Consider the following 13708-nt stretch of genomic DNA (forward strand, 5'->3'; position numbering starts at 1 on the left):
AAACATAGCTAGTCTCAGCAAGGGACAAGCACATCAGAAGGCACAGCCACAATGGCCACACTATAGTTTCCACAACAAAATCATTATATTACATGTCTTGTCTGGAATAGGATAAAATCTAAATGCAGAATCCAGAGCCTTCTTAAACGCACTAAATAAACAAAAGTGGTGTCTACTGAAAATGTTCAGTAGACACCACTGCTTTGCAGAGCTTTTAGCTAAGAATTATAAAAGACCAAAGATCTAGCCCAGTACTTTAATTTTATTACTTTCCCAAGAGATCAAGTCCCAACATATTGAATCATAGCCTACCAATCCACATAGAAGCTTTGATAAATCCTATGGTCAACTTATTTATTTAGATTAAATGATAATCACCAAGAAAAACAAGTGATTCAAGTTTGTTAGTGAATATACTCTATCATACAACGATAGGCCTCAGCCACATTTGCACATTTTGCATATTTAGGACCCTCAGTCTATCTATAGCACCTGCTGCTGCACCAGTGGATGGAGAACTTGATGTTAACAATGACACGTCATTACCAAACAGCAAAATTTGGGAAAATGCATACATCTGTTTGAATAACAGTACAGATGATTCAAACTTGAACTGTAACATACATTTATCAAGTTCAATTACTGGAAGACTGGTGAAAAGTACTACTTATGTGTACGTTGTAACTACTGTAAGTAGTTAAATAATCAACAATAAACTAAATTCATAAGGTTGAAGCAAAGCTAACAATAATTTAAATGTAAAAACAAGAACGAAAATAAAAAAAACTATAATCAATCCAAGACAACACTGATGATGCTGTGTTCTTCAGCAAAACTGCAGATATACCAATTATTTACATGTGCACATCTACAGGAATTTTGTAACTTGGCTGTGTTTTTCTTGCAGACAATTTCTAGTAGAATACTGAGTAAGCATCCTTAGCTCTAATAAAGAATTTTGGTAATTCTTTAGTAACATGTTACCTAGCCCCTCTACTCATATCAAAGTTTATAATTACACTCATTCACCTGGAAAACCTGAATTAAAAAAAAAAACAAAAACCTGCTTAGAAGTCGTTTTCCAACAAATCTACTGGGAACCCAAATATTATCAGTACTTTGTTAGTCCGCAGGGTCTGTGTGTTGTGGCTGCGATGAACAAATTCACACAGATTACAGAAGTCCTGTGGAGAAAAAAGGACGGCATGGCCACTCTCTAAAAGAGAGAGAGGGCAAGAGGGCCAGAGAGCCAGGACCCCTGCCTGGACAGGCTTTTATTGCTTCTCTGGGTACATTGAAGATAGTCCCCATTTACTACGCACAGGTTTGCTGTAGGTGATTACCTTTTACAGATAACAAAGGAAAGAACGTTGCTAATTATTTCAAAGAGAAGGATGTTGCATATAAGGGGAAAAGTGGCTGAACTGGTTGCACTCCATGCTTGGGACGGTTAACATAGATTTTAGGAAGTTACTTTAGAGATATGCAGTAAACATTTGCTGCCTCAATTCAGGGTGAGGGAGTTTTAGCAAAACCAAGCCTCATAGCAGCCTAGGTACAATGCAGGCATGATTCCCCATAGGAAAACCTACCTGTGGGCGTGGGTCCTGTGTGCCGACCTCACTCCCCATCAGTTTTCGGAATCAGGGGCTGGGCTACATCACCCATGCAAAGTATAGGTCCCCTATACTTTGTCAACCAATAAAACTTTTAAAAAAATAAACCATCCACAGGATCAGGGCTCTGGTCAGGAACTGGTCAGCCCATTCATCTCCCTGGTAGGTTGGGAAGAATGGAACCCTGCACAGGACGACCTCAGCTCCAGCCCACTGTGTTCCTTTCTAGTCATTTCACCTTCCTCCAAGCTTTGGTTTCCCCAAGATTAAAACAAAGATAATTCCACACACCTCTCCATATCTTTGTTAAAAGGCCTGACAATGTAAAACACTATGCAAGCGTTAAGAATTACTACCCATAAACATGTCGATTCATCCTGGTTTCACTACATTGGAGGGTGATATTTTCTCCACTTTGTTGTCAAATAAAGCATCTAATTGTACATTCCAGTGTGATTGAATCCAAAAAGAGAAAGTATGTGTTTATAAGCAATTATGTTTTAAATAAAATACATTGTAAAACTATCAACTTTGCAGGGCTATTTGGTGATGTCATTTCAATGAAGCCCCATAAACTCCATTCCTAAAGCCAAAGAAAACATTTTAGGACTAACTATGGCACTTAACGGTAGGCTGAATAATGGCCCCCAAAAGACATCTCTCTAAGTCCTGAAACCAGGTACCTGAGAATGACTTTATTTGGAAATAGAATCTTTGCAGATGTAATAAGGATTGGCATCCTTATAAGAAAAAGTAGAGATTCGAGACACAGAGACATAGAGAAAGCAAAGTGTGCATTCTAATACTGATATATAATATCAACTTACTCTAAAAAATATTCCAGCAACTGTGTATAATACTGTGAAATATGTATTGATCTCTGCTCCGTTTTTGGAGCAGAGTTCCTAAAAACATTGTAATTTTCTAAGTGATAAGAACACAGGAAACATCTTTTGTTCTAATATTTGGTCTTTGACCCTAACTCCTGACACAGAGCTCCTAAATCCTTTGGCATTTCCTGGATAACAGGAGTGTCTTTTGTTCTAATGAGGCACTCTTCCTGGGGTCCTGGATAGCTTCAGGATCATGGCTAACCACTAAAAAGATAAAACCAATATTGGAAGCTTGGAACCTTTAGCCCCACTCCCTACCCTAGGAGAAGGACAAAGGAGCTGGAAATGGAGTTAATAATTAATCATCTCATGTGATAAAGCCTCCATAAAAATCCAAATAGTATGGGGTTTAAAGAGCTTCCAGGTTGGGGAACACATCCATATACTGGGAGGCTGGTGCACCCTAACTCCACAGGGACAAAAGCTCCTGCACTCAGGACCCTCCCAGACATTGCCCTATATACGTCTTTATCTGGCGTGTTCATTGGTACCCTTTATCATATCCTGTATTATATAACAAACTGATAAACATGCTTCTCTAAGTTCTGTGAACTGCTGAAGCAAGTGATAGAACCCAAGAGGGGGTCATAGGAACCTGCAATTTATAGTGAAGTTCAGCAGAAGCTGTAGGTAATCTGGGGACCTACTATTTGTGATTGGTGTCTGAAGTGGGGGACACTTTTGTGTGAGTGAAACCTTAACATGTGGAGTCTGAACAAACTCCAGTTAGTGTCAGAACTGAATTGAACTGAATTATAGGACACCCAGCTGGTATTGCAGAGAACTGCTTGGTGTGGGAAAAAATAAACACATCTGGTATCAGAAGGTGTTGCAAGTATGGTAGTGATGTGAGAGTTAACACACACACACACACACACACACACACACAGAGGAGAGTGTTTTTCCTTTACAAATACTTCTCCAAGCCTTCACTATTACTGGGATTAATAATATTTTTCATTCTTGCCAATCTTATAGAAAGAAAAATCCAACTGTTTAATTTGCACTTCTTTGCTTATTACTGAGATTTAGCTTCAATTCAATGTATGCTAGTCATTTATACTTCTAGGAATGTATTTTCCATTATATATGTCCATTTCAAAAAGAATATCTTGCCTTGGCTTATGTGGCTCAGTGGATTGAGTGCCAGCCTGTGAACCAAAGGGCTGCCGGTTCGATTCCCAGTCAGGGCACATGCCTGGGTTGTGGGCCAGGTCCCCAGGGCGGGGTGTGTGAGAGGCAACCGCACACTGATGTTTCCCTCTTTTTCTCCCTCCCTTCCCCTGTCTAAAAATAAATAAATGAAATCTTTTAAAAAACAAAATACCTAAAGTATCTAATGAGACTATCTAATGAGACTATCTAGTATCTAATAAGACTAGTAGACTATCTCATCTACCTGAATGAGCCTGAGTTTTAAAAAAATATTAATTCTGTGGAAAGATTTTTCTTCCTACCCAATACAATACACCCAACTTAAAATTCTTCACAAACAAAAAGCTTAGTGGTCTTTAGATTCTTAGTTTACAAAGTCCTTCTGAAAACATGTCTTCATTTTCCAAGTAACCTACATCTCAAAACCTGAAAATGCTACTGAGTTGTACCACAAAGAAATTACAAGGAACATTTAAAGCTCTTTCTTTAAAAACGAGTACATCTTCCTGCATACACTTTACCTGGCTCACCATTAATATCCATTAATCACCTTGAATAAACCATTTAGATTTTACCTGTAAAAATTTTAGGCAATTATGCATTATTATACATTTTAAAATATTATTTCATAAGAGAAATAAACAAAATGCTGTATCCATAACTTATACAAAATACTCTTCAGCTAAGCATAAAAAATATTCACATGGCAGTACAACTTCACATCAATTGTTCTAATTGTTTTTAATACCTTCAAAGCACATGAATATGCCTTCTCTCCCACATTAATGGACTTAGGATCGTCATCATCCAAGTCTTCCCAAATCCGCACATCACCATCGCTTCCACAAGTCACAATACAGCTATAAAGAAAATACACTCATTAAAAAATCACCCTGTTTTCAGGCCTATCTTTTTAAATGGTAGTGGTTTTTTTTTTAAATAAAATCAAGATATGCTTTCCCATTTTACACATTCATAAGCCTCTGTAACAAGGACTGCTAACCTCCTATGCTGTAAAATAAAAGGTGAGTTTAATGTTCTCTTCAGTTCCTCCCTGGCAAAAAGGTCTTCATTTATTTGTAATAATGTAAGAAAGATGAGTGTGTATTCTCTGTAACAGCCAGGACCAGGTCTCCCTTGCTCACAATTGTGTCTCTAACACAAATCAGTCTCTACTATATAGAAACCTTGATAAATGTTTGTTGAATTAATAAATAAATGGGTGCAAGAGCTCAACTATCCAAAGCGGATTATGCAAATGGCTACCTATAGTTCTTAAATCTTACTTTACATCTTGTCTTTCAAGTGCTTTTATTCATCTGTTAAGTGTCCTATCTAGCTACATACAAAAGCAAATGAAATAAACAAGTACATGAAAATGGCAAAGAGAAGCCATAAAAACAACCGTGGCCCTGGCTGGTGTGGCTCAGTGGATTGAGCGCCGGCCTGTGAACCCAAGAGTCGCTGGTTTGATTCCCAGTCAGGACACAAGCCTGGGTTGTGGTCCTGGTCCTCAGTAGCAGGCGCTCAAGAGGCAACTACACACTGATGTTTCCCTCTTTTTCTCCCTCCCTGCCCCTCTCTAAAAATAAATAAAATCTTTTTAAAAAATATTGCAATTATAGAAAGAAAGGATTGTGGATGTTTAGAAGAAAAAGATTAATTCCAACTTGGAAAATCAGAAGGGTAGTTATTTTCACTGGAGAATCAAAGGACAAGTAGGATAAACTGACATTGGTGAAGACAGCAGTTTCAAACAGACAAAACACATGAACCAAAATATAAAGTGAGTAAAGCTTGGGGGAGTTTACCTAAAGCAGACAGAACAGGAAGCTGAGAAAGAAAATGTAGATTTGGATCATTCTGTTTAGGATAACCTTTAGGCCAGAGTGAAGAGTTTCTACTCCCTTCTATAGGAAATAAAAAGAACCATAAATATCAGTTTGACCAGGACATTCCTGTTTTATGCATCCAGCCAGTTCAGCATTTACTCTCAATCAGTATTAGTTGCATCAAAATTAGATGGGGTGGGTTTGACGGACCTCCTCTTTGCATTTCCAGCTTCTGTCATAACCTTGTTCAGTAATGTAACAAGTGCAATGAATACAGTTCTCACTTTAACACATAGATAAATCTGAAAGACAACCAGTGATAACTCATCTCCCCCTTTCCATTCCTTTCTTGATGCAACATAACACCTCCTCTCAAGGATAGCAGATAAAAACCAAAATGAAGTCAAACATAGGCCCTCAGGAAAAGTGCTTTCTTTCCGTATACAGTGGAGATGGGAGAGATATTTCATATTGCTGTCCCTACCAACTATTTGGTGTATCAATCAGCCAAGGGAGATGAACAAAGTTGCAGATGCCAGTTGGTGGGGCCAATGGGAAATAATAGTGAAATACAGTGGAATTAATTAGAAAAATATGCAGTAAATAGTTAAGTTATCCTTTGAAGAGCTTTTAGAGTAGTCTGAACATTCTTCCTACAGTGCTTTTGTCATTTACTATAGGAATAAACTACTTATTAATTTTATTATTGCCTATGCTTTTTAAGTTTACAAAAACAAAAATATTTCGGTAGTGATGAACTGGAGCAAAATACATAAAGTACCTGTTTAATAAAAAATTAAATACTAAATTTCTGCTTCTCAAGCACTTGGTAATAAAAGTGTAAAGTTAACAAAATCTTATTTGACCCAGATGAAGAGGCGGAGCTGGCCCCAGGGCCAGAGGACAAGCTGCAGGACCTACAGCTCTCGGAGGAGGACTAAGGGCCACCACCCGGGGCTGTGGGGGCTGCATGCCCCCATCTCTGCCACGGGCCTGCAGCTGCCCAGGGGCCTTAGGTCAGTGCCCGTACAAGGGGATGGACAGTAGATCCTGGATGGAGCTTTATTTTTACAACATAAAAGACCAGAAAGTACCCCCCCCAAAAAAATCTTAGTTGACATTTACCATGGGGGCTACAGTGACAACACAACCATAGGAAAGTTGCATATACACAACTCCTGAAGAAGCATCAGCATGTACTTTGTAAGTCCGTAGTTATACTGAGACTACCTAAAAACCATGTAGAGTGAATTTGCTGCAGAGTGAATTTGCACCTTATCAATTAGGACTTTGCTGTTCAACAGAACTTTCTGAGATGATGGAATGGTCTACCTCTGGCTACTAAGCAACTGAAATGTGCCTAGTGGGACTGAGGAACTGAATTTTTAATTTAGTTAATTTAAATTAATTTAAAGCTAAATGGCTGTGAGTGGCCAGTAACTACTGTATTGGACAGTGCAGCATTAAAACAAATGACAGTTGTTATAACTTAATTTTGTTCACTTTTCATTCTAAATTTTCTAGCACAAGTATGAAAAGGGAAGTGATAGTTGTTAATGTGTTGTTTCCATTAGTAAAAGAGCTTTTCAAACAGTTAAATGATGCTGGTTTTATACAATGTCATCAAAAGTCTGAAACAGAAAGTCAGTCAGATTAATTCCAATAACAGTTGTTTTCCCTTAAATTCATGGAAGCAAAGTACAGCTTCACTCTGTTGAAAGTGAAACATCTGATATCATTGAGAATTCTATCTTACTACGCTTGAGAAGTTCAATGCTAAAGATAAAATTTTTAATTTTTACAGTAATACACATTCTCATAAAGCACAACACTTGTAAAAACAATGTTCTTACTAATCTATAAAACACAAATGTGCTCAAAATTGGAATTATAATTCATAATTGTGCCCCAATGAGCTGTAATAATATACCAGTCAAACAGAAGCCATACTTGTCAAATTTTTAGATAATTTTACTTATCCCCAGAACAAAAATTTTATAACAAACTGATAATAAATATACAAAAACACTTCAACATTGCAGATACTTTCTCTGCCACCTATCATCAGTTATATCTTTAATATATTTGAACCTTTGAAGAGTGACTTTATAAAACCTATGTCATATATGGTCACATTATTATTATTGGAAACAAGTCATTTAAATCTTAGCTGCATTTTGCTCTAAATCAGAAATCATTAATCAGATCATTCAACTTAAGTCTTTGAAGCTTTTAGTAAAATTCAATTAATGAAAACAAAACTATGAACAGGAAGACAAATTTATCCACAAAAGCAGCAAATAAGAATTGAACAAATTGTGCATTACAAGCTGACACAGTGAATGATTTAATTTTGAAATTCTGTAATTGCACTTTGAAATATGTTGACTTGCAGGAAGAATCTTTTGATGGAACTCCTTTCTAATAATATAAATTTATGTTCTATGCCAGAATGAAATAAAATTAAGTAGGCTTAAAATTTGTGACATATTCAAAGAAATCATAAATAGAGAAAACTTACTTGATAAATTTTGTCTTTAAAAATACCAAAGACTTTATTATGGAAAAAGGGTACTCTTAATGCAGGTAAAAAGACAGAACCTAAAAAATACTAAAGCTAAAATATTTATGTATTTCAATTAAAATAATTCTTTTAAAACTGAGACTCTTCCATTTAATAGAATTTGCTCTGACTTTACTAGGTACATGAGAACTTAAACAGAGTATTTTATTATTGAAAAACACTAAGACCTAAAGAAAAGAATTAACTGAAGGTCTCGCTTCAAATATATTAACCATAAAATGCAACTCTGAGGATGACTGCACCCAATTTTTTTTTTTAAATTAAAATGAGATCATATTGAAAAAATATATATATTTTTTAAAAATATCAGCAACACCATATTAGAGACAGGCTTAAGAAAACTGATTAAAGTACACGAATATGTACTAAGATTGATTATTCTATTTATGTTAGTGTTTAGATTATGTTATATTCAGACAATCACGTAAAAAGATGTTTTTAATCTCATACATGTTTTTTAGGAAAAAGTGTTTTGAAATAGTTTTTAACAGAAATGTTACAGACCTATCAAAACAGAATAATTTGCCAATCAGTAAATAATTCAAGATACTACAATTTTAATTGTAATTCTCTTGCAATCCTTCTCTCCCTTCTCAAGGGCATCCTAGTTTAGATGATGAATTAAGAAATCCACTATAAGTTTCTGAGCACACGGACTAATTCTATTAATGCCTTTTTCTTCTTTAGTATGTAACTACAAAAAGCCAATGATACAAAGGCTTTGCTCACCATCTGGATCCTCTTACCCTCACTGAGCCATGTTTTCCCTCATCGGACCTCCCCTTGCTCACCGTTGGACTGGGCCTCGGGAGATTCTTGGTCAGGCACCAGCAAAATTTCTGTACCATCAGCTCTTTTTCTGAACACTGCTGCCTCTCAAGCCCTCTTAAGTGGTGGCTGATTTCTTTTCTACATCCCTCTGGGACCTAGAGGTGGGCCTTCCTGGCATTTCATTCATTACCACTTGCATTCTATTGCCACACCCTCTCTCTTAAAACAACAACAACAACAAAAAAAAAAACCCTACCATCAGACCACCTATAGATTCTTAAAGAGAAATCCCTCTAGTTCCCTAAGGATTTTTAGCACTAAGCTCATGTTATTCTCTAACAACACTATTCCTGTCACAATTCTTACTGTTTCCAATACCCATATCGGTGAAACCTTCTCATACTCAGCCTTGTCCTCTGCCCCATCTCAGACTCCCATAGTCAGGGCCTAGATTTTGTCTTCACCAATACAGCAAGTGCTTCATAATCTCAACTTCAATCATCCTAATCACTTACCTTTTCACCTATGACCATTAACATCCTAACTCCAACAATATTTAAATTCTATTAGGATCTACAATCTACTGAAACTATCTTTTCACTATCCCTTCAAGTTCTCATATCCCTCCTAGTCTGGCTCAGATTTCAGAGTCTACTACTAAGGTCACTCCTCTGCATCCTCCTCAAACCCTGTGGCCCTCTCTGACTTTGTCACACTAACCAGGCAAAATCCCAACCCCGGTTAAATCCAACTCTCTGCCTATAATTAAACTGTTACAAGCAGAACTAAATACAGCTGGAGAAAAACATAAAACCTGTAATATGTCTCACTTTAAAACCATGATCACTAACCTGAAGTAGGTCTTTAATGCTGCCCAGCAATCCAACTATATTCCCTGGTTCATTAAGTTTTCCCTCTCTTCTAACTATCTATCTCATATCTACTCCTTTTTTTTTCAAACCTCCTCCTTCCCACTGTCAACTAATGACTTTGCATCCTATTCACTGAGAAAACACAAGCATTCTGTAGATACTGTCCACAGGTTCTCCCCATCTCTTCTAGGTACATGCTCCTTCCCACCACATATGAATTTGACCATGCTCCTCCTACCTTTGGCCAATCTCTCCCTCTTGTGCACAATGTGCTAGCCCCTCACACCTAATCAGGACATCACTCCAGCGATTCTCCCCCTTTTTGCTATAAAATCAACTTATCCCTCTCTATTGGGTCATCTCCACGCATATATATGCTGTAATCTGATGCAGACTCCCTCCAGTGGGGTCTGTGTGTTGTGGATATGATGAAGAAATTCACACGGACTGCAGAACTCCTGTGGAGAAAAAGGGACAGCACCCCCAACCTTGCATGGACAGGCTTTTATTGGTTTCTAATAGCATTCATCAAAGGAGGTCCTCATTAAAAAAAAAAAAAAAAGGTCCTCATTCATTATGCTCAGGTTTGCTTTAGGTGATTACCTTTTACAGATTAACAAAGGAAATGATATTGCTGATTACTTCTTAAAGATAATATTCAAAGAACTATGAGGGCTTATTCTGAGTCAGGGTCAGTTAGCTAAAGGGCCATAAAACTTTGGGAAACAAATTCATTTCATGCTTGGACCCTTATCAGAAAATTGAGGACATTCTTAGCAAAACAGGTTTCACAGGATTTTATGCATTCTTTCCTAGGCCTGATAGCTCTAGGGGAACCCTGATCCTGGCCAGGGCTGCACCGCCTTCCTGCATTATTTCAGGCTTAAGTCAGGCTGGGGGAAGTAAGGCAGTCAAGAGATTAGGAGACTTCATTCAGACAGAATGAGGACTCAGGCTATGTGAAAGCTGAAGGGCGAGGGTCCATCACCCCCTTTTTCTATAGCCCCCCAAGTCTTTCCCCAAGGGCCCCTTTGCAACCATGCCTGTCTTAGGTCATCCCTCCCTTGAGGAATCTTTCCCGTCACTGGCTAACCAGTCATCTGCCTGAGGCCAAGCAAGGTGAGGTGAAAGGGGGCAGAGGTGGAGCCCCTGCCAGGGAGATAAGCTTTGTCTCTTTAGTGGCTTATGGTCCCAAGGTCTCTCACTCAGCCTTAGCCATGGCGGGTTACAGCTTCTGAAACCAGGTAGGACAGTTCCCAACAGTAATCTCATCCTTAAAACAAAACAGCAATCTTTCCTGACCCTACATTTCTATCCAACTACCCTCATTCTTGGAGTGTCATACTAACTCCAGTTCCTCCCCTTCCATTCTCTTGAAGTAGGAAGGGAGGGAGAGGAGAGGGGGAGAGAAAGAGAAACATCGATTTTGCTGTTCCACTTATTTATGTGTTCACAGGCTGCTTCTTGTATGTGCCCTGACCGGGGATCAACCTGCAACCATGGCATGTAGGGACAATGCTCTAACCAGCTGAGCTACCTGGCCAGGGCAAGGCTTTCAATCTTATCACTCCATTAAAAAAAAACCCTCAAGATTATATCCAGCCATGGCCTCCACATCACTAAAGATAATGGGGAATTCTCAGTCCTCAATCTGACCAACCAGCAGTATTTGATGTAGTTTATTATTTCCTCTGCAAAATGCTTCATTTGGCTTCTAGACATCATTCTTATATCTACGTTTTCTATTTTCCTAGCCACCCCTTCTTAGTTTCCTTAACTGGATCCTCCTCTTCTAACTTGACCTTTAAATATTTCTAATTGTTCCAGGGCTTAACCTTTGAATCTTTTTTAACTACATTCATTCCCTTTCTACATGATTTCATCTAAGTTCATAGTGCTAAATATCATCTCTATAATGACAACTCCCACATTTACATTTCCAGGCAAGACCTAAATCCTAAATTCCAAGAGGCATGAGCTAAAGATGTAGATTTCCACCTCTAGTTCACATTTCATCTCTGAGCTTTAAACGCACTTATTCAGCTATCTTCTTCTTTAGTTGAATATCTCAAAGAAATCCTACTGTAGTCATGTCCAAAAGGAAACTCATCATCTCCACCCCTATTCTACCTCTAAAATATGCTCCTAAGCTCTTTGAACATCTGTGAATGACAGAATTGCAGAACCAGACGTTATCCTAGACACCTCCCTGTCCTTCATCCCTACTATCTGACCCATCCTGTCGATTCTGCCTTCTAAATGTTTCCTGAATGCATCTTCTTTTCTGCATACCCATGTCTACTCCAGTCTGAGTTTCCATCAAATGAACCACACTAATACACATACCTTCTAATAGTCTCTCCAAATCCACTCCTGCTCCTTTTCCTCCAAGTACCTTCTCAGAGTCTGATCATATCTCCTCTCTGCTTCAAACTTTTAATACCCTCCTACTTCTTTTATTATCAAGATTCCTTAGCAAAGATCAAAAGGCCTTGGGTAAGATGTCCATTGCCTACCTTCACAGATTTGTCTCTGGCCAATCTCAGCATCATTGCCTACATTTTAGATCACCAGCTTTCTTTCAGGGCTTTGGGCATACCACAGTCCCTACTCCCCCTGGGCGTCTGCACATGGCGATCCCTTCCTTGAATGCCAATATTACCACCCCACTGTGACCACCTCTCTTTATACTTCTTAATGACTACTCAGTCTTCAGATCTCATCTCAGAAAACACTTTCTTAGAAAAGCTTCCCCTGACTTTTCAAACTTGATCAACTTCCCCTCATTTAGGCTCATCATTACTCATATCACTTAGTATTTCTAAATGCGATTCTAAAAGTACAGTTATTTTTGTGATTAATTTGTGGTCAATGTCAATCTAAAAAGACCTTAAAGACAATGAAGGAAAAGACTGTACTTTGCTTACATTATTATATCTCTAGCCCTCAGTGGAATAGACATACAAATATTTTTTCAATGAAAAAGTCAACATAGAAGTGACAGGGAAGCCACACAATTGAATAGTGCTACATAGGAATGGGGTTTAGAAAGCTGAAAGAGACCTGAATAACCCTAGGAAAATATCACCCTAAGAATCAAGCAGGGAAAATAAATTAGAAAAAATAGCCATCAGAAAGTTCAAAACAACAAAAAAGGAAATAGCACCACGAAAGCCAAAGGAGGATAAAAAACGAAGAATATAGAAAGGGCCACTGAATGTGACAAGTAGGCACCTAGCGATCTGACAAAATAACTAATAATGTGAGATGTAGCGAGGAAGTGAACAAAGGTAAAATATAGGGGAAAACTCACATCTTTCCAACTCCCCTGAATAAGATTTTTACACCCATTAACTTTTTTGATATCCTTAAACTACCAAAACAGTCCGTATAGCACAAGAAATGTAAGGAAAATATACGTGCCATTTTATATTTCAACCTTATTTCTGTTTCTACGAGATGTTTTAGGCTCATATGACATAACAATAAATGTCCTAATATTTACACCTGAAACTTTTTTGCTTCTCACAGTATTTTACCTTCCGGAGTCATCAAAACAGACATCGGTGTGTCCCTCTGTATGTCCGTATCTCATCGGCTTCTGTGTCGCAGGCATCTTTTCCTTCACCCAGCTGAAAATGTTTCATACAAGCTAGTATTATTTTAAAGGAAAGGAAAGACGTGGTCTGGCAAAGAAGCACCCCCTTTCTTCATACTATTAAATATCTCCCCCGGGCATGCTCTCAGCAGCCTCTATACCCCACCCGAGTGGCACAAGCAGAAAAAAAATGCAGGACTTGTTAGACAACAAGAAGGGAAGAGGACACTCTTCTCTTCAGCACGGGTAGGGACAGACAAAACTCACCGAGACGCCTGCGCCTCCGCAACTGAAGAAAGGAGAGGCAAGCCCCGCGACTGGGACGATTCCCGCGCTCGTACGCGCTCGCCACACTGAGCTTGCGCCGGCCCGGCCACACCTAGCACT

General features: G+C 38.4%; 1 protein-coding gene across 1 annotated transcript in view; it reads right to left on the reverse strand.

Moving 5' to 3' along the window:
- The window catches only part of WDHD1 (WD repeat and HMG-box DNA binding protein 1), a 64950-nt gene extending 51244 nt beyond the window's left edge, over nucleotides 1-13706 (reverse strand). Inside the window, exons 1-3 of the mRNA XM_024568296.4 lie at nucleotides 13589-13706; nucleotides 13263-13355; nucleotides 4413-4524 (exon numbers count right to left, since the gene is read on the reverse strand). Coding sequence (XP_024424064.1) covers nucleotides 4413-4524; nucleotides 13263-13339 — 189 coding nt within the window. The 5' untranslated portion in view covers nucleotides 13340-13355; nucleotides 13589-13706. The remainder of the gene's footprint in view (nucleotides 1-4412; nucleotides 4525-13262; nucleotides 13356-13588) is intronic.
- Between the last annotated feature and the right edge of the window lie 2 nt (nucleotides 13707-13708).

Source organism: Desmodus rotundus, chromosome 7 (genome assembly GCF_022682495.2).
Source record: "Desmodus rotundus isolate HL8 chromosome 7, HLdesRot8A.1, whole genome shotgun sequence".
NCBI lineage: Eukaryota > Metazoa > Chordata > Mammalia > Chiroptera > Phyllostomidae > Desmodus > Desmodus rotundus.